We start from the raw sequence: 26,687 nt of genomic DNA on the forward strand, positions 1-26,687 counted from the left end.
GAATGGAACCACGATTTGAACCAGTTTTCCCACTCCTCAGCATCTACCCAAAGGACTTAAAATCAGCATACTAAAGTGACTCGGCCACATCAATGTTTATAGCTAAGCTATGGAACTAACCTAGGTGCCCTTCAACAGATGAATGGATAAATAAAATGTGGTATATATGTACAATGGAATATTACCTAGCCATAAAGAAGGCTGAAATTATGGCATTTGCTGGTAAATGGATGGAACTAGAGAATATCATGCTAAGTGAAATAAATCAATCCCCCAAAACCAAAGACTGAATGTTCTCTCTGATATACAGATGCTAACAGACAATAAGCAGAGGCGAGGGAAGAATAGAAGTTCACTGAGTCAGACAAAGGGGAATGAAGAGAAGGGAGGGAAGATGGGAATAGGAAAGACAATAGAATGAATTAGACATAACTTTCCTATGTTCATATATGAATACACCAACAGTGAAACTCCACATCATGTACAACTACAAAAATGGGATCCTAATTAGCATAAGTTATATTCCATGTATGTATAATATGTCAAAACACTCGAATGTCATGTATACCTAAAAAGAACAAATACAAATTTAAAAAATAAAAAATAAAAACATTTTCTTGAGAATTTCATGGGCTCCCACATTTGTTAAACATCTGGACTGACTCTAGTCTGTTCCAAAATGCACTCTGGTATGCTATAGATGTTTCACATGCTCTTACCCGAGTAATTTCTGACATTCCATTTTATTTTCAGAACTTCTCTTTTTGAGTTTATGGTTTTTCTGATGAATGTATCTTTGGTCCTATTCTTTTTATTCTGATTTATTTTGTTCTAACTGGAATTTTTTTGGTCCTCTTTTTTTTTTTTTCCCTGCTGTCTTTATTCAAAAGCCAATTAACTCTTCAAATACACTGGACATCTGTGACATGCTCTGTCTTAATTTCTAAAGAGTCAAAGCTAACAGTCTGTATAATATTTTCTGTCTGTTTTTATGTACATTTATGCACACCTGTGTATTGTATGTTGTGTCTACATATGTGCTTGTGTCTATATATAATTTACGTGCTATCAAGCTTGGCTTATAGATAAATGAGCACACATAAATTTAAAAGAAATGGATCCAAATGTCTTTTAGTTCATGTGATTTAAACAAATATTTAAAAATATAAAAGTAAAGATGTCTTTGAATTTACTAATGCACATGTTTTTCCAGGCAGTCAGCCAATCAAGAAAGTGTTGATGGCTATAAAATGTTTAAAGCATAGTGTCCATTGCTTTTAAGGTTTTTCTTCATAGGGAAAGATGGCTTGAAATATTAACTAGTCTTGTCTGATAGCCTGGTTTTCATTGATAACTTAAAGTTCCAAGGACTCTTGGCTTCTTAAACTCTATAAGATAACATATATTTGAGTCTAGTAAATGTGTTTTTAAAAATCATTGATAAAAGGGAAGAGTTTTAAGATTGCTTTGTTTCCAGTTCTTTACTAAAAGCAAGGTTACTAAGAATTAAGATTCTAACTAACAGATATAATTCTATATGTAAGGTGTACAAAAGTTCTCAGTTGTGTTCATAGTTAATTAAAGTAATTTAAGGATTTTTCTAAAGTCAAATTTTCATGTGATGATATAAAAACTAAAATCTAATCTTCCATTAAAATAATAAAGATCTCCCCAGGTGCAGTGGTGCATACCTGTAATTCCAGTGGCTCAGGAGACTGAGGCAGGAGGATCACAAGTTCAAATCTAGCTTCAGCAAAGCGAGGCACTAAGCAATTCAGTGAGACCCTGTCTCTAAATAAAATACAAAATAGGACTGAGGATGTGGCTCAGTGGTCAAGTGCCCCTGAATTCAATCCTCAGTACCCACCCCCAAGTAATAGTAATTATAAAGGTCTCTTAGAATATTAATCTGCTCTTATCTATCAAGATAATATTTTTTTCTTTTTTGGTACTAGGAATTTAACCCAGGGGAACCTTACCACTGAGCTACATCCCTATCCCTTTTTTTATTTTATTTTGAGACAGGGTCTCACTACTTTGCTTAGGACCTCACTAAGTTGTTGAGACTGGCCTTGAACTTGCAATCCTCTTACCTCAGCCTCCTGAGTCACTAGGATTACAGGCATGCACCACCATACCCAGCAAGATAATTTCTTTTATTTATTAGATTTTATTACTTAGGGAAACTGAGTACAATACTGTTTAAACAAACAGTAGTTATTTTAGATATATATATATATGTGATTATAGATTATATGTGATTATAGATATGTTTATAATTGAAAACAAATAAATTTGTACAAGCTTTGTCTAAGTGTTATAAAAAAGTTTGTAACAAGAAAGTTATGTAGGTTTAATACAGGCAAGGTAATCAGTAAGTACTCTCTTTTATATGCTGTATCTGACAAAAATGAGTCATACTGCCATTTAAAAATCTGACTTATACCTTTTTCTGTTCCTGATTAATAATGCTGTTTTCTAAACATAAAGAATTTCATATATGATTAAGTAAAAAAATTGTTTGGGTCTTTGTGGAAGCTAAATAGATACCAAAGATATACTAAATAATTAAAATTATGTTTCTTTGTTCAAAACTATTTGGCAAACTAAGCAATTTTTTGTTCTTGTTACTTTCACTTTATACCTGTTACCTGTTAATGTTTTGTAGAAGTACTTCCGATGGAACAATCTGAGTTAATTTAAGACAACAAGCTCTTATCTACAGAACAGATAGAATATAATGCTGATTTCCATACCAGTATGGAACCTAATTAGATGAAAGGGATAACTGAAATTATAGACATTAAAGTTAAACCTATTATTCCTGCTTCAAGATGGTAAAACTGGCCTGCTTTTAAAACCAAAACTTGGAGACCAAAGCGAAGGAAGTAAAAGGGACTAGGGAAAAAACAGTCAATGTTTTGGCCCTTTCCCTCTAAGGTCAGCCAGGAAGCAGGGAATGATGGGACACTTCTATGGGCCCTACAACTCTGGTGAGTCATCAAACCTGATTAGGGGGATTGTGAGGACTCCAGAGAACAGGAAGACAACCAGTGCACATTCTGCAAAGAAGAAGGTTATTGGAGAGAAAAATGTCCTTGATGTTTCCAAAGGAAGACACGTGGTCAGCAGACCATGACCCATCCTAGCATATGGTACAATTGGTAGAAGAAAAACTAAAGATGCCAAGAGGCTTCTCACAAGTTCCCAAGAGTGATCCCTGAGGAACCTCAGCAGACCCTAACAGTAGATAAGAACAAGGTCAAGTTTTGACCAACTTAATCTTAAACACCTGTCAGGAAAGTATACCCAAAGTACAGTCATACATGAACACTTGTGTCAGTTCTCCCAACGATAAGCAAAACTGGAGGGTTAAAAAGTCAGGATCCTTATGTGAGAATGCTTAATAATAATTATCATAAAGGACTTTGAGTCACAAGTTTGTCCTGAGTCTTTTTGAGCCTAATTCTATGGACTTAGAAATCTTCCTAATCACCTACATAGGCAGACTCAATCTGTGTTTTTGTTTTTCACCACTGTACCTAGACCTGATATTTATTCCTCAGAATGGTCTAAACATGTAATGTAACACATGGAAGCCCAATCAACTTTACCAAGAGGGCCTTACATGACACAGCTAAAGGAATCCCTCTAAAACACAGAGGTAACACCAATGAAAAAACTATTTTACAGAAATCAGATGACATTAGCTATCTTAACCTTAGCTCAAGGGGACACCTATACCATTATAAAGACTAAATGTTGTGGATATGTCTAAAAACCCTGCTAATGTTTCTAAAATCTTAAAATAACCCCCACTCACAAATGAATGGCATATCAGACCACACCTCAAGTTCTAATAAATCACTGTCTTCATGGTCTTCAGAGGTTGACTGATGACACTGAATGTTTCTGTGCTAATTGTTAACGGAGAATAATACTTTCCCGTCTTGTTTATTGTTGTCCTACCATGAGCCCTACCATATGAACACCTTGTACAGTCACCTGCCAACATGGGTCTCTGGATTGCTCTGAAGTGTGAGATGCCCACAGAGTTCATTAAGCTCCAGATGGTCATGGAGATGCCAACCTACCACAGAAGTACCAAATGACTTCTATCAGGGGCTATTAGACAGGCCTCTGTAGAAGGACCCTAACTGCGGCTCTCCTCTCAACACCCCTTTCCATCCTGAAGAAACTAGAGTGGTCATGGTCCAAATTCCCTAACAGCAGTTAGGATCTCCTCTTCAGAGATGGAGAATGAAATCAGGAGGAAGAGATAAAGCTAAACAGATAGGGAAATGAGCTTCTAGGTGACCTCCTGGGCAGTAGAGCTCTAATAGTAGCTGCAGGTTTTTGCCGAGAAACTTACAAAAAGGTTATTTTAAAATTGGAACATATATGACCTGGAGTTCATAGGAAATCGGGAAAGATGTAAGTCCACAGCCTCACCAAAGAAGGAAAACACCTGATCAGTACTTGGATTGGACTAAAGGTTGCATGAATACCTCTTAGTCACTGAGTGCCTTGCCCAGGATTGGACCAGGGGCTGACTTCCCTAAACCTATAGATTCACATAAACCCTAGAAATAGTCATTCACTGGCAATGCTCTCTCAGGTCATCTCCCAGGCATGGGAACTTTACTTCACTTTGCTTTAATAAATTCTATTTGCTTTTACCTTCTGCTGTCCATAAATCCCATTTTTTGAATTTGTGAGACAAAGAATCTGCTCGACTCCATACTCCATATTACAGTAGCAATTTCCCAAACCATGTTTCAAGGTCACTCCTAACTTCTTTTGGAGTGTCCACATTAGAGCTTCTTGAACACCAAACATAATCACTTTAAGATTTGCCTGGAAAAAAATGCCCACACAACCGTTCCTATCATAAAATTTTATCTTTCTTTGCATATAATATACTTAATCCTTTCAAGTTTTCTTTACAAATTTTTCTAAAAAATTACTCTTAAAGACACCTAGGAAGAAGCACAGAACTCCATAATTTCATTGTTCCTATTATCACCTCCATTGAATTATTAGCATAACAAGGACATAGAGACTGATTTTGCTAAAATACTGACTCTTTTTACTTGGGGCTGCAAATGTCCAATGTGTAACTAAAAGCAGGATTGGAAAAAAAAGAAAAAACCAACTTGGTATCTCTGTCTCCATTTTGCATTTGTCTCCTTTGTTCTGAGTGAGCTTGGATTCCAGGAACAACAGGTCTGGGCAAACATCTTGTGATGAGACACAGCGACCCTCCCCACAGGCAACAATAAGTATTTTTATCACCAGCAAGGAAGGCACTGCCAGATTAATCCTGAGATAGGGATCAAGCAGACCACAGTTTGACCAAGACTGCTTGACTATGCATATTTCTGGTTGCCCTTGTCTATATAATTTGGAAATTCATGTCAGGAACCCTGAAGGCAGGGCTAGAAACCCTGGTGATCTCTGTCTTCCCTATATAGCTATACTGATTAAAATTTCTTTCCAGGTTTTCACCATTACTTTTTCCATTTGGTCTTGAAGGTAGGACAAGCATTTGTTTACTGCCCTTGTGCCCCCTCTGAGGTAACACTCAGACCTGATATGTTGGGACCCCCTGGTTAAGCCTCTGGCCTAGTATTCTGGTAACATTAGGATAAATATATTAGGATAAAAACCTAAAACTCAGTTGTACTTCAATTATCCTCACCTTATACAGACTAGCATTAGTAACCACCCATACACAAATCTGTATGATTTGGTGAAAGAAGGTCATTTTAGTCCTACAAAAAAGGTTGTGGTAGAGAGAATAGAACTTTGTCACTTATTTCTAATTTTGTTGGCCAAAACTGCATGAGTGCATGCGTCAGAGGAACACTCAGCATGATTGTCCCAGAACGTAACAGCAGGGCTGCACTTCATCATTCTGGGCCACTCACATCTGGGAATTCCCACTGGGAAAGTGTCTTTGTGCCATCTGCCTTCTTTCTCACAGACATCTGCTCTGGAGGGAACATGTGGCTGGAGTGAAGTTTCTGAGCAAGTCGGGAAGGCCTTGAAACAGAACACATCAAAGTATGGACATAGTCCTTTCTTCTGATGTATTGGAGTCTAAAGATTTAAACTTCGTCCTTTCTGGAAGCTGGTAGCAGTTTCCCCCCTTATAGAAAAGCTGCAGCTCTTTAAAGGGATGCAGAAATTCTCTTTGGCAAACATCTAAGCAAAGAGCTGGTCTTCCAGGTCAGGCTGGCATTTGTCCACTGTTCTTGTACCTCCTCTGAGGAAACTCTGAACTATGGACAGCTTCCTCCTTCTTCCTGCAGCTAAGTCAGGAACGTTAAAGAACAATGACAGTCCCATAACAGAAGCCCAGTAGAAATCTTGGGTTTTTTTCTTGCTTTCTAAGCTGTCTTGTCTTTCCCTCCTCAGACATGCTGAAATCTGACTACTTGAGGATTATGTGTAATGGGGAAATTGGAACCTTCTGCTTTTAAACCCTTTTAGAAATGTGCTGGAGACAACTAGTTGCTCCTTACTATTACACAAAGAAAGCTGTCTTTGGAAGGGTATGCTGAGTTAACGAATATATTCATCATATTTGAAGAACAGCTTATATGTCTCATACTCATCCTTACATAAAAAAGTCCAAATTGAGGAAGCATATACTTGTATTTATCAATGGAAAATATCACTGCTAAGTTACCAAAAAGATGACCTTAGGAGTATTGTTTGACTAGAAAATAATTTTTCAGATGTGCGAGAAAAATCTTTTCCCAAGATTTTCTGGCTTATGTATTTAGGATTCACTATCACAAAATTCTTCACATCACAGTGAATATAATTCAAATTTCTCAGCACTGCATATCTGACCCTTTTCTCTCTCTCCAACCTCAATAGCCTTCTGTCCCACATCTGCCCAATCCTCCAGTCACATGGAACCACTGTGGAAAGAGTTGTGCCATCTCTGCCTCTGGGCCTTTATTTGTGCTGCTGCCCCTGTCTGGGAAACCCTTCTCCTCCCTGGTCTATTAAGCTGTGTCTCCCACTCTCTGCAAGTTCCTGGAGGGCAGGGACTGACTTTGTTGTCTACCATCCTGATACCTAGCTCAAGGCAGGCTTTCTAGGGAATGAAAAAATCACTTATTATCACTTAGCAGTGACATTTTCCATATTCTTAATTAATGACTGCCCAACAGTCTAAGCATTTGGTTGTCTTGCACTAACGCAACTGAACAGAACAGAAACCATCTTTTCAGCAGCCAGAGAAGTTTCTTCTCAGTCAGGCATTCCTGGGTTTTGACACATTTATCATTGACTTTATTTAATTTGTAGAGTTTCTTGAAAAATTTCAACCAATGATTATATTTTAAAAGAAATATATTAAAATAGTATCACTGAACACCAACAACACTAATTCACCTGAGATCTGCTGTTTTCTGGATGTCATAATTATGTGACAATTTCTTTTAGGCATCAGCATCAAACACATCCCATTTCCACACTTTTGATCATTGCTGTAAAGGAAAATCACTCAATCATGTACATATGCTGCTCACAAGCTATTAGGAATATTATTTACACATGTTCAGGACTATGCACAATGGGTATCTTGGTCTGTATGCAGAGACTGGTGGCCCATTCACTGCCAATGGGCTTGTGGAACATACCCAGGTGAAGGGAGAAAGCACAGACTAGGGCTTTATAAAGACATACAGTGGGGCTGGGGATCAAGCCCCAGCACTGCAAAAAAAAAAAAAAAAAAAAAAAAAAAAAAAAAGACATACAGTGAGTGTTTAAGACTGCCTGTGTCAGTGGCATTAGGGCTTCATTAACTATTATTGAAACTCACTGCAAGCGTTTATTAATTTCTTGAACCCACAAATCCAACTTTATTTTTCTGTAGATGAGATGGTTTGGGAAAAGGTATGAGCTAGTCCCAATTTCATTTTTAAATTTATTCAAAAACATTCACCAGGGACCTCTATAGGTTATGGGACTAGTCATCATGCCAGGTGACACAGATATACACATGAAGAAAACAATCTTTGTCTATAAGGAGTTCCTAGTCAAGCAGGATTCTGCAGGGGGACTGGAGAAGCCATATGCTCTCATGAAGACACACTACAATCTTCCAGGCCAGTTATCAAAGCCTGCCTCATCTACTTCTGATGGAATATGCTGCATATGTGGACTTGTAGAGATAAAAAGAGAGCGTTGCATGTTCACTGAAATTATAATTTGGTACGCACTGTAACAGATCTGTCTAGGGTGTTACTATAAGCATACCCAATTTTAACAAATAGCAGTCAGTTAAATACGTCTCACGGGCAGTTAAACACGTACCTTGAAAGAGGTCTCAAACTCTGAAGATACTGATTTAAGAGTCACAATTTGCATATGGAAATTGGAACACTGAGAGTGTAGGCTCACCTCACCCAAAGAATGAGTATAAAGCTGGAAGAAAATAATGTCTTCATCATTATCATCCTCTGAACCATTTATTTACTCAATGATTTTCACTATGTGCCAGATGCAATGCTAAGAACTTTATATGCAATATCTCAGGTGACCATCACAGAACACCTACAAGGTCAGGTGCTATGGGAACTTTGGCATTCTAACATGTAGCAGGCTGGCAGGCAAGTAGGCTCTGTCCAGGAGTCTGGAGGGGGAACCACCAGAAAAATAGAGGAAAGAGGAGGAGTCCTAGGAAGTAGGCAGGGTAGTGTTTGGGGAAAGGGGAGGGCAGCAGTGCTCCCTGCTGCAAAGGTGCCAAAGGAGATGAGGCGTACAGAGGAGCCACTTGTCATTCAGAGGTGGAGGGGACCTGATGGAAAAAATTTTCCGGTGTGGTAAGGGAGGGCGACCGACCTATTTCTAAGGTGGAGGAAAGGATGGATGTGCAGAGGAGAGGCAACTGGGGCTAAAGTTGGATTGTAACAGGAAATAAAGTAGAACTTGAGAGGAATGGTGGGGAAAGGGCAGAAATGACAAGTGGAAAAGAATACATAGAGACAACAGGACTGAAGAGTCTTACCTTCCACAAAGAAGGTAAGAAGATGGGAGAAAAGCGGAGGAGGTATCAACAAGAAGCCTGGTGGAATGGTGAAACTTAATCTTGGAAAGGGACGCCTCCTTTAGTGAGAACCAAAGGACAAAGAGGTGGAAGATATAGGAGTTCCGGGAGTTAACTGCAAAGGAGATCCTTTTCATCATTAAAGTAGGAGACAACGTCATCTGCAAATTAGGTGACTAGGGACTTGAGGAGAAATGGGAAGGATGTGACAAAGGAATAACTACGCTATCTGGAACCATGTATTCTGATATTCTGAAGACTTTTAAAGTGGGAGAAAAAAAATAACACGGTGGCTCCACTTCCTCTTCAGAAGAAACATGACTCTAGACAGTTCACTGCCTTAGATTAGCAGGAGGGAGTTTCCTCTGTGGAGGGGAACTGGCGAAGACAGTGAGCAGAAGAGTAGAGGAGCGGAGCAAAAGTGAGTTGCACTCAGGAGCAGCTTATACACACATTTCAAAGAGCAACAAAGGTAATTTAAATATCCAGAACACCTGGTTTGAATTCAGAGGTGGCCTGACATCGACAGCTGATCAGATGCCTTCTGATGTGTAAACTAAGAAGTTTCTCAGAAAGTTAACTAACTCTGGAGCTGTGGAAGAGATCTATATCTAACATGTTCAGATATTCCTGGAGGGCAGGGGAGATCTCTTTAGGGAGTGTTATTTTAAAATTAAGCAAAATTTATTACAGAATAGCAAGTGACTCTGTAAAGAACATCGTCTCCATTTTAAAGTGTCACTTGAAATGAAACAGGCATTTTACTAGAGAATTTCTCCAAGTGTGATCTGAAGAACAACTGCTTTAGAGAGGTGGGGGCAGAAGATGAGGTTAGGGATGGAGCATGTGAGGACAGAGATTGTTAACATGGAAGTTTTCTGGATGCTACATCGGACTTGCTAAAGTGGAATCTCTGAATAGGAAAGAGTCCTGAAAACATAAATATTTTACACATTTGCATGATAGAAAATTACACTCCTAAATAAGAGTAGAAGAGTAGAATGAATCCTATGGAACCTATCACTCAACTGGGGGCCATGTGTTAGTGGGAGTTGAAAAGGAAAAAATTAATGAGTTCTGCTCAGGGCAAGTAAGTCCTGAGGGCACGTATGCAAACTACAACTCCAATGTGCTTATACTCTTGAATCTGGTACAAGAGTAAACTGTCTTTCCTAAAACAGAAAAGCATTAATAACTGACGTAGGATAGAAGACATAAGGAAAGACAGAAAGGAGGCTTGTGGTCAAACAGAGTGTCCATGATTTAAAGTTCACTATCACATGGATTAAAGTACAGGTTTAGAGGTCACTTTCAGCTGGGTTCAGTGGCACAGGCCTGTAATCCCAGCAGTTCAGCGGGGTGAGGCAAGAGGATCATGAATTCAAAGCCAGCTTCAGCAAAAGTAAAGCACTAAGCAACTCAGTGAGACCCTGTCTCTTAATAAAATAGGGCTGGGGAGTGGCGTAATGGTCGAGTATCCCTGGATTCAATCCCTGCTACCTCCCTGCCAAACAAATAAATAATTAAAGGTCACTTTCACATACTGTGATCACAAACAGCACTGTTAAACCTATTATCAGAACTTTTTCTTTGTGAAAAAGAAAAACAGATCCAAGAATGCCTTTGCTCAGCAAGTAGATATTTTTGGGATTTGTGCTTTTAAGATCCCACTGTCTCATGTGTGTATCATACTCTCAATCAAATCTCAACAGTTATGCCAATGTAGTACCATTTAAGTTCACAAAGAAGACAGATAAAGCCCCCACCCCCCAGCCATGGGGATATTATTAGATATTTTTCATCAAAAAGAAAGGAGAAAATGTTCCCTACTAGGTAATTGTTAACATACCAAGTCCCCAACACAAAGGAGAACTAAAAACACCCTCTTAGGTCATGTCCCTGTACTACTGATCTTACATGGATAAATATGCCTAACGAAGACGGAGCTGGCACATTCCTCTCCAGGCCTGCCCCTTCCCTGTCTCTCAGAGTATGGACTTCTTCTTTCTCTCAATGAATTCAATCTCTACCTCCTTTGATTTCTCCTTAAATTCCATTCTGTGACTATATCCCAGCCTGACTGGACCTTCTCAGGATACTTGTCCTGGTGAAATGACCACATATACTTTTAGTATATAAAGAGATTTGATGGTTCTTTCTCTGGTTTATAAAATGCAAACACAGCAAAAATTCTTACGGCGAGGAGCTCGTTAGATTCTGAATTGGAGAGCTGCATCAATCTCTTTTTCAGTTACTGGCCATGTGTAGTTTTAGAAATATTTTTGACCACTTACTGTGCCCAGCTTATGCTGCAAGGTGTAAGCTGCCATTGCAGACAGACCCAAAACAGTGACTGAAACAAGACAGGTGTGCATTTCTCCCTCTCATGACCTGGGGTGGGGACGAGGCATTGCAGCAAGGAACATGGATGTTGATGGAGGAACCATTAGCCATGTCTGCTCTACCGACTTTGTACCAGGCTTTGTGGTGAGCCCAGGGGCAGATCCAGGTTTTGGCCGCCCTGAACCTTATACAAATCTGAAGGCTGTCTTTAAGAGAATATAGAATTATAAATACAAAATTAAGTATGGGGACCTGAGCAAGTGAAGGTCACTAAAACCAAATTTTACTTAGCTTTGCAGCAAATGCAACTCCAAGTATGCTCCTACTTTCCAGGCCAGATTTGCTCAAAACAGACAAGGAGAGACCTGAGTGAGCTGGTCTATGAATAGTCTGTTATACTAAGAGCTCTGGACAGTCACGAAAAAGTCAAGCCAGACTCCAGGATGGGTAGGACTAGAAGAGGCAGAATGAAGAGAAGAGGATCAGCATAGGCCAAGTTCTGAAGGCAGGAATGAGCAGAGCATTTGGGAAATGTGAGGACTTGGACTTGGAACTAGTCTTGATGTTGGGGAACAACGGAAGATGAGGCAGAGACAAAGGATGAAAGGTCCTGAGGGGGAGAGGGGAGTGGGGGACCACTGGGGACGGAATTAGAGCAAATTTTATCCCATGCTTTTATAATTATAACTAAAAAGAATCATTTTTTTAAAAAAGAGAAAAATGGAAAAAGCAAGGAAGGTCCTGCTGGGATGCCCATGTGAGGCATTGGATTTGACCAGATAGACTGGGTCAGCTGGCTCCACCAGCACAAGCAGGCCAAATCTGGCCTGCTTTTTGGTCTCGTTAGCAAGGGATTATTGGGGTACAGCCATGCCCACTCTTTCACATAGTATGGTGACTGCTTTCCTGAGAGCAAGGCTGAGTAGTTGCCGCACAGACCTTATGGCCCTCCAATTCTTTACAGAAAGTTTGCTGATCCCTGGGATACAGTTATGACTGGAGGAAAGTGGAATTTTAGAGAATCCTATCAGCTTGATCTAACATTGTAAACCAACAACGAGTCAAGATTGAAAGTTTCAGAAAATTTCACACATAGATGATAAGAATCTTAGGCCAAAGTATAGGGAATATAAAGTCCTCTAATAAAGCAGAGAAATAAACTTTTATTGGACATCACTTTGAAAACTCGTCTATTTACAGTTTCTTCAATAAAGCTCCAAGGTATGTTTAAATGATGTTAATTGAAATATTTTCCTAGTTTGCAGAGAATGTGCCATAAGGGATAATTTAGGTTGAAATGTATCTCATCTTCTTGCTTTAGCAGTTCTTGAGCCATAATTTGCTTTTCTCTGGAGTTCTTTTGTTTCCAAATCTTTCGCAAACCAATTGGGGCCAATTATCTTTCACACAATTAAGATCAAATAGTTGGTGCCAAGCAGCTCTTGAATGCAGCTGTTTCTCCTTAATCTTGGGCATTTTAAAGAATGCTATTTTTGCTTCCTAACTAAAGCTCTTTCATTCTATGATGTGGGCAGGGCGCTTGAAAATTAAAATTTCCAACAAACATTTTGCAGGATTTCAACCTTTCTGAGCATTGTCCTCCTCGCTGTGTCCACCGCCCAAGAGCACCCTCAAGCTCAAGAAAGTGTTGTTTTGGACTTACTTTCATCCCACATAACCCCAATGGTGAAGAATGTAACATTTCACGTGACGATAAAATTTTCCCCTTTAAAAATTACTTTTGAGGGGCTGGGATTGTGATTCAGTGGTACAGAGCCTGTCTAGCACATGGAGGCAACTGGGTTTGATCCTCAGCACCATATAAAAATAAATCAATCAAATAAAGGTATTATGTCCATATACAACTAAAAAAACATTAAAAAAATTATTTTCATGCGGGGGTTGTGATTCAGTGGTAGAGCGCTAGCCTAGCATATGAGAGGCACCTAGCATATGGGTTTGATTCTCAGCACCACATATAAATAAATAAAGGTCTATCTAACAACTTAAAAAAATTAAAATTAAAAAATTACTTTCATTTATTGACATTTGTGCCGTCAATTGCCACATCTTCAAAATCAATTAATATTCCTTGAAATCTTACAACATGCATGACATAAACTACAGAGAGGAACAAGACCTGCCTCCTGTTTTCTTATAGTTTAGAGCAGCATGTCTCAATCTTTTTGGATTCAGGACCATTTTACATTCTGCACAATTTGAGGATTCCCAAGCAACTTTTGTTTATGTGAGTTTTAGCTATTGATACTTACTGTATTAGAAATTGAGAATGAGAAGATGTTTAACTATTTATTTATTTTTTAATTCATTTATTTAATTGCAATTGCTGCTGGGAGCAGTGGCACATGCCTGTAATCCCAGCGGCTAAGGAGGCTGAGGCAGGAGGATTGTTCAAAGTCAGCCTCAACAAAAGCAAGGCACCAAGCAACTCAGTGAGACCCTGTCTCTAAATAAAATACAAAATAGGGCTGGGGATGTGACGTGGTGGTTGTGTCCTGAGTTCAATCCCTGGTACCAAAAAAAAAAAAAAAAAGAAAAAGAAAAAATAAATTGCTGACTCAGTGGCACAACACTTGAATCCCAACCACTTGGCAGGATGAGAGAGGAGGATTGTAAATTTGAGGCCGGCCTGGGTTACTTAGTGAGATCTATTCTCAAAATAAAAAATGAAAAGCGTTGATGATATAACTCAATGGGAATGTGTCCCTAGGTTCAATCTCCAGGACTGAAAAATATAAATAAGTAAAAAATAAAAATAGCAATAATATTCCTAGTAGAATAAAAAAAATCATAGAATTATTAAGTGAGTTCATTAATTTTGCATGAATGAAGGTATACAAAAATTAATTGCAGCCAGGCCCATGCCTGTAATCACAGTGACTTGGGAGGCTGAGGCAGGAGAATCATGAGTTCAAAACCACTCTCAGCAATTTAGTGAGGCCCTAAGCAACTCAGTGAGACCCAATCTCCAAATAAAATACAAAAAAGGGCTGGGGAGGTGGTTCAGTGGTTAAGTACCCCGCCCTCCAAAATCATACAAATTAGAAGTGGACTGGCTTTGCTTAAAGAGTTGCTGATGCCCTGGCTACCGGCCTTACAATATTTTCTCCTAAGACAACAATACAAAACAAAAAAACAAACAACAAAAACCAGAAGGGTGAAATGAATGTACTCAAAGTCATATCCCCAGCATGGCCTGAAGTCAGAGAAGTCTGAAACTCCAAGACAGCTATAAGAAGAGAAAAATCACCAAATTCTAACATGTCATTTCCAGTACTCCCACCACACCCCTGCTCTGCTGTCAGATTCTGTGGGGAGCAGACAAATGAGAAACCCTGAGGGAAGAGAGAAGAGCAGATCTACTGATGGGGCCAAGGCGTGGTCTAAATCCACTATGAGGCGCTGGGGTTGTGGCTCAGTGGTGGAGTGTCTGCCTAGCACATGTGAGGCCCTGGGTTCAATCCTCAGCACCACATAAAATAAATAAATAAAATAAAGGTATTGTGTCCATCTAGAACTTAAAAAAAAAAAAAAAAACAAAACCAGAAATGTGGCTAAAATAAAGATCTAATAAATTGAATTTCTTCAAATTAACTTCAAAAATAAATAAAACTACTTTGAGAAAGAATAATACCTACTGAGTATGAAAGTTTAAAAAAAATCCTGATAGGCCAGAATGAGGAATGACCAAGGGCTAATATCCTTAATATATTAAGAATTCTTAAAATTTGAGTGGAGAATTGGGGATATAGCTAGTCACAGAGTGCTTGTCTTACATGTGTGGGGTCCTTGGTTCTACAGCCCTAGCACTCCGAAAAAATAAATGAATAAAGAATAAGAAAACAAATTGAGTAAATAGAATTAAGAATCTGAAAGTTGGAAAAAGAAAATGGGAAATGACCTGAATGAGGAAAGTAGAACTCACAATGAGGCAAAACCACAATAACACGGGACTGGGGGTATAGCTCAGTTGGTAAAGTGCTTACCTCGCATGCACAAGGCCCTGGGTTCAATCCCCAGCAGTGCAAAACAAAACAAAAAACCACAATAACAGTAGCAGCCTAGAACCATTGACGAGTATTAAAAAGAGATGGTGAAAGTGTGATGATGAAATGTAGTATATTTGCACATATTCTTTTTTCTTTTTTCCCCCAGCTTTTATTTATCTTATTTATATAATATTGGTACATCATAGTTGTATATATTGATGGGATTTGTTGTTACATACTCGTGTATGCACACAATCTAACATAATTTGGCCAATATCACTCCCCAGCACGCCCCCCTCCCTCCCTACCTCTCGCCCCTTGGTCCCTTTCCTCTGCTGATCTTCCTTTGATTTTTAGGAGATCCATCCCCATCTTTGTTTTTCTTTCTCCACTCTAACTTCTGCATATGAGAGAAAACATAAAGCCCTTAACCTTCTGAGTTTGACTTAACCTGATGGTTTCACTTATTTCACTTAACCTGATGGACTCTAGTTCTACCCATTTTCCTGAAAATGCCATAATTTCATTTTTCTTTAGGGCCAAATAAAACTCCATTGTATTTGCACATATCATCACAAGATTCATATTACTTACAATTGATAAAACAGTAACTCCATGTGAAGAGACCCTAAAGACAAAAATCTAACTAAGATTTTGGGATTGACAGCTCCAGTAACAGGACACAACACCATCGTGGACCCTCTGATGAATACACTTGGAAGGGCACATCATCGCTTCTGTAGAATCCTTGCCCAAAGTGAAAAACTTCAACATAATCACGCAAAAACCTCAGGCAAACCCAAATTCAAGGAACTTTTACAAACTATATGGCCGTACTCTTCAAAAGCACCAAGTCAGAAAACACAAAGACTGGAAGTACTGCCACAGTTTGAAGGAACTAAGCAGTCATGAAAACTCATTTGCAATGTGGGATCCTAAACTGAGTCTTGCACTAGAAAAAGAACATTCAAGAAGAAAACTGGTAAGACCCAATGTAATTCAGTATTAGTATTGTATCAGTAGAAATTTCCTAGTTTTGAACATTGTGCTGTGGTTCTGTAAAATGTTAACATTAAAGAAAGAGGTGAAAGGTGTACAGAGACTAGTATCTTGCAGTTTTCTTCTAGTCAAAATTGTTGCAAAATAAAATCTTTTTAGTCTGGCGCAGTGGCACGTGCCTGTGATTCCAGTGGTTCTAGAGGCTGAAGCAGGAGGATGGAGACTTCGATGCCAGCCTCAGCAGCTTAGTGAGGCCCTAATGAACTCAGTGAAATCCTGTCTCTAAATCAAATATAAAAAGGGCTGGGGATGTGGCTTAGTGACTGAGCACCACTAGGTTCAATCCCTAGTACAATCAATCAATCAATCAATCAATCAATCAATATATAATATAGAAGTAGAGTAGTAGGTAGAATTCAAAGTAGCCCTCACGACTTTTGCCCTAGAGGCATTTTGCAGATGTAATTAAGTTTACCAATCAATAGTCCTTAAAATAGGGATATTATCCATGTGGGCCCAGTTCAATCAAGTGGACTATTTAAAAGAAGAGAAATTTCTCCCTCTGGTGGCAAAAGTCAGAGAGATTCAAAGCATTAGGGAGATTCTGGGAGGGAGTGAGATTCTGCTGCTAACCTGGGATTCTGTTGTACCATACTGTGAGAGGGCCACATGAAGATTCATGCTTGCAGCTTCTAGGTGGTGTGGGGAGCCACCAACTAGCAGCCAGCAAGGAAATGAGAAACCCAATCCTATGGTCACAGGAACTGAATCTGGCAACATCATGAATGAGCTTAAAAATAGACTCTCCCTTCAGAAGAGAAGGGCAGCAGCCTGCACCTTGATTTTATTCTTGCGAGAGAGACCCTTAGCAGTGAACCCAACTGCAGCATGACAGACTTCTGACCTACAGAACTGTAAGTTAATAAGCTCCTTAATGCATTGTAACTTGTTACACAACAATAAAACTAATATAAATACCAATATCAAACTGGATGAAAAAGCAAGACCAAACTGTATGTTGCTTATACACAGACACACGTATAAAAGGACATAGGACTAAAACAATATCCTATACTTACAGTAACCATAAGAAAGCTAAAAGTTAAAGACTCCACTCACATTTGACAAAATAAAATTCAGGATAAAAAAGTATCAAAGAGTTAAAAGGACTATTTCTTAATGATGAAAGGTCTATTCATCCAAAAGACATAGTTCTAACTGTGTATGCCTATAATGACAAAATTTCAAACAATCATTTAAAAACTGGCAGATAGAAGGAAAAAGTGAACAAATATACAATTACAGTTGGAGATCTCAGCACCTTTCTCTTGGCACTTGGTAGAACAAGTAATCACAAAATCAGTAAGGAAGTCTTGAAAGACACAGTGTAAGCTAAATGGACCTAATTGACATTTGTCAGATTCTCTACCCAAATGGAAAAATATGCATTCTTTCCAAGTACATCTGGAATAGTCATTAATACAGACCATATGCTTGACTATAAAAAGCTCTTAACACAATTTAAAGATTAAATTCATACAGGGTATGTTATGTTATCTATTATCTAGTCACAATACAATTAAATTAGGAGACATTAATGAAAAGTTATGTGGCAAAATCTCCAAATATTTTGAAAATGGGCAAACATGTCTCTTTTATATCCATGGGTCCAAGAAAAAACAAAAAATAAATTAGAGAATATTCAAAAAGGAGTAATAGTTAAAACCTTGTATCAATATTTATAGTTTCAATTTATATCAATTTTCAGCGGACGACGGATACTTCTAAATAAGTACATTAAAAAAAAGAAGTAAGATTTAAAATCAAATGATCTAAGTTTCCAGATTGAGAGAGAGAGAGAGAGAGAGAGAGAGAGAGAGAGAGAGAGAGAGAGAGAGAGAAAGGAGTTAATAGTAAAGAGACAGAGCTAGAGACAAAGAAAAGTGAACCCATATAAGGCAAAGGGAGAACATTGTAAATGTAAGAACAGAAATCAATATAATAAACTATGAAAAAGATTGAGATATCGGTAAAATAAAAAGTTGACTCTGAAAAATTTAGTAAAGTTGTTAACCTCTAGCTAAAAGTCTTAAGAAAAAAGAAAATACTTAAATTACTAATATTAGGATAGAAAAATACAATAATCAAAATTTAAAATTCCCTCTTAGGTCAGGGAATGGACATAACAGAGAAAAGTTTCCATGAATTTGAAGATAAAGCAGCATAAATTATGCAGCCTGAAATTTTTATGATAAATAAATAATAGATGTTAGAGGAGCTAGAGATGTTTAACCTGATTTAAGCATTACATGATGTATACATATATCAAAGCATTACATGATATCCCACGTGTATGTATAATTTTATGTTTTATGTATTAGTTTAAATGAATTAAAAAATTCAATCTGAACCAGAGAGAAAATTATTTTTAAAAGGAGCAAAGCATCAGGGCCCATTAAAGATCTAACTCTTGTATCATTGGAGTTTCAGAAGGAAAGGAGAAAAAGTACAGAATGGAAAACTCGTTTGAAGAAATAATAAATGAGAACTCCAAAATTTTTGATGAAAGACAAATCTATGAGTCCAAGAAGTCCAACAAACACCAAACAAAATAAACCAAAAGAAATCCATGATATGACCCTTCCTAATCAGACTGCCCAAAAGTGAAAACAAAGAAAAATTATTGTGAGTAGACAGAATAGAAATGACATATTACTCTATGAGGAAACAAATGATTTGATGACTGTGGGTTTCTAATCACAAACTCTGGAGATTAAAAAAAAAAAAAAAGAAGTTAAACTTTTAACATGTTAAACTAATGTTAACCCAGAATTCTATATCCAGAGACTATATCTATGACAAAGGAGCATGAAATAAAGATATTCTCAGATGGAGAGAAACTAAGAGAATACATCGTCAGTAGGCCTGCTGCTCTAGAAGAATTATTAAAGAAAGTTCTGGTGGAGTCAAAGAACCGGGCTAGGCAGAGGGAGCGCTATGTCCGCGGAAGTCCCCGAAGCCACCTCGGTGAAGGAGCAGAAGGAAATGGAAGATAAAGTGACTAGTCCAGAGAAAGCTGAAGAAGCAAAATTAAAAGCAAGTTATCCTCACCTGGGACAAAAGCCTGGAGGTTCAGATTTTTTAAGGAAACGATTGCAGAAAGGGCAAAAATATTTTGATTCTGGGAATTACAACATGGCAAAAGCAAAGATGAAGAACAAGCAGCTTCCTACTGCAACCCCGGATAAGACAAAGGTCACAGGTGACCACATTCCCACTCCACAGGACCTTCCTCAACGGAAACCATCCCTGTTGCTAGCAAGCTTGCTGGCTGATTAAAAGAGCCGACCTGCATGAATTTTCTAATTCCCATTATTTCTCCTCGTGTTACTTATCCACTTTTTTTTCCTTTCATTCACTAAGTCATTTGAGACTGAAGGCTTTGCAGGTAGCCGTAGTGTGTGCTGCTATTGTAAGGGAATATACATGTGTAGAGGTTTTGATTAGTTTTAACAGTGCACTGATGAAAAGGACATGTTAAAGCAACATAAGTAATTTACTTGAAAATATTTGTATTACCTAACTCCCAGTGTAGGTTCCAACAGGTAACAAGCAAATTTTACAGTTTTAGTGTTTTGACCTTCCTCACTTCATCTTAATTATAGCTTTGTATATTAAACCCTTATTTAATGTAACCTCTATATTGATTTCTTCTGTATTTTCCTTTTGGATTTTGTAAAACAGAAGTTTAAGACCACAAGTTGGAAGAAAGGTCACATAATTCAAACTCAAATAGAAGGGACTTTGAAAGATTTATAAAACTGTGCTTGAACTTGAATGGCCTTAAACCCATTTCGGCTTTAACAATAGAATTTTACTTGGGCAATATTTTCCCATTCTGGTGTAACTTACGTGACTTCAGTGCTTAACAGCTGCCATTGAAGCTAGTATTCTTATTTAGATCTGTAGTGTTGAATACCTTTCATTGTCGAAGATGTGATTGAAGTATGCATGTGCATCAACTGTTGCATTCACTTCTGTGCCATTTTTGTAAATAGAGTAGTTTTGCACAACAACAACAAAAAAAAAAAAAGAAAGAAAGAAAGAAAGAAAGAAAGAAAGAAAAATTCTTCAGGGAGAAGGGAAATGATACCAGAAGGAAACTGGAAACATTAGGAACAAAAGAGGAAAAACAGACAGAGGAAATGTCTGGGTAAATATAATAGATTATTCTTCTCTGAGTTTCTCTGAGTACTTTAAAATGTTGGAAGGTAAAAGCACAAATTATAATGTTGTCTGGTGGGCTTTTCTTTGTGTGTAGACATAATATAAGACAGCTACATCATAAAGCGGGGAGATGAAGGGACGCAGTGTAGGGGTTTCTACATTGTGCTTGAATTAGCAACACACTAATTGAAAGGAAACTGAAAATTTAAATAAGTATAATGCAATCCCTTTAGCATTCATTAAAAAAAGAAACTACAAAATCGTGAACCAAAGACACCCCCATAAAAACTAAAAAATTCAAATAATTAAGACAGGAACTGGGAAACAAAGGAATGAAAGGAGAGGGAACTAAAAGAAAACACAATACGATGGAGACCTGAATCCTAGTATACAAATTACATTAAATTTAGAATATGCAAACATAACGAAATATGACCATCAGGATGGATTTTTAAAAATGAACCACTTATCTATACTGTCTACAAAGAAACTCATTTCCAATGTAGTGATATAGCAAAATTAAAAGTAAAACGATGGGAAAAGATATAGCATGAAAACACTAATCAGAAAATCTGGTGACTGTACTAAATCAGATGAAGTAGATTTCAGAGCAAAGGAAATGAACAGAGATACATAGAAGTACTACATAATGATAACAGGGTCAATTCACCAAGAATTCCAATTTATTTTTCCATTAACTTGAAAGTACTTTACATGTGTTTTGTCTGCTTGTTTTAAGCTCTGGTCCTCAAAAGGCACTGTTAGTAAACTAAATAGACAAACCTTCTCCTAGAAGAGAATATTCATAATCTATATATGTGACAAAGAAACTGTAATGCAAACAACTCCCACTCAATAATAGAAAAAAACTAAAAAGGCCAATTGAAAACAATGGGACAGGTACTTCAAAAAGGAAGATATACAACTGACCAATAAACATATGAAAAACCTAAACATTATTATGTATCAAAGAAACACAAATTAAACCAAAGGAAATGCTGTTTTACATGCACTAAAATATCTAAAAACAAAACAAAACGAAACAAAAACAAAACAAAATATAAAACCTCTCATTACCAATTGTTACATGCTGCTGCTGGGGGAATAAAAATGTTTAGCCTGGTGTGGTAGTGGGGGCATGTGATCTCAGCATCTCAGAGGATGAGGCAGAAGAATCACTTGAGCCCAATTGGTCCAGGCCAGCTCAGGCAACATAGTGAGACCTCATCTCAAAAACAAAAACAAACAAACAAAAATGTTCTGATCACTTTGGAAATCCAGCCAGCAAAACAATTCTCAAAACTTATTACACTATACACATGTGGTCTCTGTATTGTCTTACCTGTAAATCACACCTCCATTTTAGAAAGAAAGAAAAGGAAAAAGATGGGATTACGTTTCAGCCCTGTTTAAAACTCTGAACTTCCTGTCCTTAAGACCCCAGCTCTTTACCACCGCTTCCAGGGGCCTCTGAGATCTGGCCTCACCTCTTTCCCAGCACATCCACTGCCCTCCTTATTCACTGTGCTGGAGCCACACTGGTCTTTCCTGTGTTCCCCAAACATGCCAAGCCCCTTCCTGCCTCAAGACCCTGGTATTTGCTGTTTCCTCTGTTTACAGCCCTCTTTCCCAGCTTGTTGCACGCTTGACTTGTCTCTTTCTTAAGTCTTATCTCCACCATCATGTCCTCAAAGGGCATTCTCCTGAACACCCTGTCTCAAGTAAGCCCACTCCAATAACTCTTTGACATCATCCTATGAGTCATCCTATCCTTTTTGTCATTCTCACTCTATGTTACAATTTTGGTTGTTGTTTTGTTGTTCATTTTTTATTGAATCTTCCTCCATTTTCCATTTTTTTCCTTTAATACTGCATACATATGGTCTAGAAAAGAGCCTGCCAGATAAAAAGTACTTAATAAAAACTTGTTGACCGAATGAATAAATTGTCCTCTGAGAGTAGAGGGTAGAAGGCAAGTCCTGAGTGAATATGGAAAACATAACTGAGGAACGTACTCTGTTAGTCCAATTTATACACAGAGGTATCCCAGAATTTCTTGGAAGATCTGGTGGTACATCCACTGGGGAAATCTACTAAGGGGGGAAAACACCACAGATTTCAAGTGCTAGGATTTGAGACCTGGGTGCTTAGCTCGTCAGAGGTCCCGGTTCAATCCCAGCACCAAAAACATCAGTGAGTAAACTGTTAAAGATTTAATTTTATAATAGAAATGAAGTGCAAAGATAATTTTATGAAAATCTGGCAGATAGAAATAGAACTTAGAAGATGTTGACAGTGGGCTCAGACTTGAAGGTGAACGTACTGGGTAATGTTACCTTGCTCCGGACACAATCACTGAGGGACCAAGAGTCACTGGAATTAATAATATTGCAGAAGTCAGGCTGGGTGCAGTGGCACTCGTCTGTCAATCACAGCTACTGGAGAGGCTGAGGCACGAGGGTCACCAATTTGAGGCCAGTCTCAGCAACTTAGCCAGACACTGTTCCAAAATTAGAAGTGAGGAGGGATAGGAATGCAGCCCAGTGGTAGAGCGCCCTGGATTCAATGCCCAATTCCTCAAAACTAACAAACAATTAAAAACGAATATTGCAGAAGTCAGGAATCATGATAAGCAGGAATATCTCATATGGGTATCAATCACTTGATCCTCCTAGGTACTTGAAGAACAAGCAAAGTTCCCATGAAAGAGCCTCTGAATCCCACCGAGAAAGCTTGCCTGCCCACTTTGATGGAAGTGTGAGAAGTAAATGGAACTTTCCAACATGGGAGGCATAAAATAAAAGAGCTGATATGTCGAAATGAGCAAAAGAAGCCGCAAGTAAAAGATACACACAGAGAGAAAACCCCCAGACAAGCAAAACTTAGCTTGGGGTGTTAGAAGTTGGGTTGGTGGTTCTCCTTGGGAGGAGAAGGGACTTGGAGGGGGAATGAGGGGCTTCTGGGTGTCGGTCATGTCCTGTCTATAGACCTACCTTCTGGTGTTCTGAGTGTGTTCACAGGGTGAAAATCCATCCAGCCAAACACTTCTCTGTACGTGTCTTTTCTTTTGCTAAAAACTTGACTTAAAAGACAAGCGTGTCCAGAGTACTTAGGAGTCAGGGAAAAGGGAGAAGATGGTTAAAAAGAAATTAAGCCATCAAGTAAAAAAGTCAGCTTGTCCCAAAGCACAGGCACTGTGCCAGTTCCCTCTTCCCAGGTAAGGCAGATCTTCAGGCTGTGCTCTTATCCACAGGAGTCCCTGCCAGGAGAGGGGGCCAGTCTTTGGTGTCCCAGTTGATGCCAAGGAAGAGGAGAGGCCTGGGCAGGTCAGTGAGTAGATGAAAGCCTCACAGGCAGTTAGAGGTGGGCACAGGGCTGTCTGCCACCACTCTGTCTGACTTTCGGAAGCAGAGAGCCCGCTCACACTCCTCACCCTCCCTTCTGTTCAGCAAGCTCAGATGTGGTTGAGAATGCTTCCGATTGACTGCCTTTGCTCCAAGCTCATTCTTCTCAAAAACACCCGAATGCAGAAAGAAAGTCTGTAAGCACAGGTTTGGGGATCAGTCCAGCAGGCAATTTATGGCTGGATCCCACCTGTGTGGAGGTCATGCAAGGGGCTATGGGACCCTCCCCGCAAGCAAGCCCACATTCCTCTTCCTTTTCCTCCAGAGAGCTGCCCTGTGAGCAAAATGCAGACCTCTGGAGGCTTTGGGGACTGCTTTACCCCAGGGTCCAGCTGGACAGGTTTTAAATTGGATACAGACTCTATCTGAACAATCCTTCCCGATTCCTGCCAAGATCTGAATAAGCCTTCCCAGCCCAACTCAAGTCAGTTTTCGCCCAAGTCCCAACCCATGTCTTTGTAGACGTTTCCCTCTGAATTATGTCCTTTCTTTCATCAGCAGTGTCACCGACCACAGCCCCACTCTCAGACATCTGATCTTTTCCATCCCACTTTCTCTTTTTCTGCTCTAAGACTTGCTCTCCCCTTGGTCACCAGTGCCCTGGCTCTGCTTCCTTCCCTCTTTTGCCCAAATCTGAACGTTGGCTCCCTTGCTCCCTCAAGCCCACTTGCAGCAGCTGCCGGGTTGCCCCGGGGCCTGAAGGTGCGCCCATATGCAGACTTGCGCTGGGAAGAGAGAAGCACTGGTGCTTTTCCTTGCTGGGCAAGTCTGGCGTTCTTTTAACTTTCTCGGCCCCTTTTGAAGATTGCATTCCAAGCCAAAGCTTACTCACAAAAAAATGAGGGTTTCTGCCCTGGACCTTAGAACAGACTTTTTCAAGTAATTGTCTCAATTTGGCTACACATTTCCTTATGTCTTTGAATTTACATGAGCTCCGAAGCAATAAGATCTGGTATTTGTTTCCTGGACACGTACAATTCCATTTTTCAAAGCTTCAGCCTGATAGAGGCTGAAACATAATACCCCAACCTGCAGTTTACCTCTTTTGAGGTAAAGGTCAGGACTCCTTCCTTCATCTGTCTGACAGGATGTTGAGGTAATCAAATCAGAAAGCTATAATGGGTCCCTATTTCTGGTAATTACCTTTGCATGGGGCTGTCCTGCTGAGGGTAGTGCCCAAAGCAAAGCCATCATTGTTAGTGCCTTATCCTTAATGGGATCCCTGTGCCTTAAGGCGAAGATACACAGACATACTCTGTACCTTCCATGTGAGTCACATCCTTTTCCTTCATGTTTAACAGAGCAGCTTGGACCAAGGAGCCATCTCCTTCTCAGGGCTCAGCCTGGTTGGGAGATCTCTAACAGAATGCCTGGCCTCCCTGGGTTTGCCTTCTGCTCATCGGAGTTGTCAGCTTAGGGCACCATGGCTGCTCCCTTCGTGCAGGATCCTGTCCTTTCTAGGTAGAAAGTAGGGCTCTGCATGCAGCCAGGGTGAAGGGTACATCCTGGCGTCTTTTCTTTCCTGGTGCCATCTGGGCTACTTGTCCACCAGATATGAGCAGTGGCCAGCTGCCCTTACTGCAATTTAGGTGCTTAAACATTGTGGAAAATTCTGTACCCAAATAAGAAAGTGTGATTCTGAAGCAGAATTGCAGAATGTGCCAGGCCAAAATCATCTAAATACCTTGACTCAGTTTTACTACAGAAGAAACAAACAAATAAAATTTTTAATGGAGAGGGAATACACAAGGAATAATAAGAGGAGGATTAGAAATTGAGTCCATAGATATTACTATACTGTAGTATTATACTAAGACACACACTGAGAGAGAAAAAGAAATTTCTTCTTTCCCCATTGGGGCTCACCTCTCACTCTAATGGGCCCTGTCCCAGGAATCATCAGTAGCTGCTGTCTGTGGTCAATAACAGATAATTCCAAATCAAAGGAAAGACTCTGAAATCAAGATGTAGTGTTCAGATTGATGGTCCTTAGAATGGAATCTGTGGAGATTCTTCCAATCCTTCCGTGGGCTGGGTCAAAATGCAATGCACACAAATGCGTTGGTCGGTTTTGTTCGTTTCCTTTCCCCTTGAAACATTTTCCACTGCGGATTTGAGTCAAAATTTAAAAGCACCGAAACAAACATTCACGAAGGGAGTTATGAATAATCAGAGGGGATTCAACAAAACATCTCAACGATGTTTTGGTTTGGTTTGGTTTTCTTGCTTGTTTATTTGATCTGCTAAATAGGTGAGACTCTTGCTCTGTTCAAATAGTCGAAGGACTGAGAATTTTGAAACTCACCCATCCAGATGAAAAGGTGTATCTTTTCAAGAGGAGGAAAGTAAGATCCTTTCTGACCTTGGCTTCCCATTTCCCAGAATCATTTGTTCCGGGTTCTGTGTCTCAGCACTGCTTTCTAGCTTGATGCCCACAGCTTGCAGTCAGAAGCAGCTTCTCTCTCTCTCTGCTGCCAGCGCTATCTTTCCTCAGGTTTCTCTTGCAGGGAGCAGGAGCTCAGGTATGGGATGAAGGGTTTGTGAGGCTGCAACTTAGGAAGATCTGTTTTTCTTCATCTTAGCCCCACAGTAAGAGTTAACCCCAGGAGATCTGGGCTGCTGGAGGAGGGTTTTGTG

General features: G+C 39.2%; 2 protein-coding genes across 2 annotated transcripts in view; one reads left to right on the forward strand and one right to left on the reverse strand.

The window, feature by feature from the left end:
• The window catches only part of Asip (agouti signaling protein), a 111,703-nt gene that overhangs the window by 84,382 nt on the left and 634 nt on the right, over nucleotides 1-26,687 (reverse strand). The gene's annotated exons all lie outside the window — the stretch shown is intronic.
• On the forward strand, nucleotides 19,417-19,758 carry LOC124976264 (cAMP-regulated phosphoprotein 19-like). Its single transcript, XM_047539222.1, has one exon. The coding sequence runs from the start codon at nucleotides 19,417-19,419 to the stop codon at nucleotides 19,756-19,758; it is 342 nt and encodes a 113-aa protein (XP_047395178.1).

This window comes from Sciurus carolinensis, chromosome 2 (genome assembly GCF_902686445.1).
Source record: "Sciurus carolinensis chromosome 2, mSciCar1.2, whole genome shotgun sequence".
NCBI classification, from domain to species: domain Eukaryota; kingdom Metazoa; phylum Chordata; class Mammalia; order Rodentia; family Sciuridae; genus Sciurus; species Sciurus carolinensis.

Coding starts and splice junctions, on each gene's coding strand:
- LOC124976264 (XM_047539222.1), top strand. CDS start 19,417: ATGTCCGCGGAAGTCCCCGAAGCCACCTCGGTGAAGGAGCAGAAGGAA.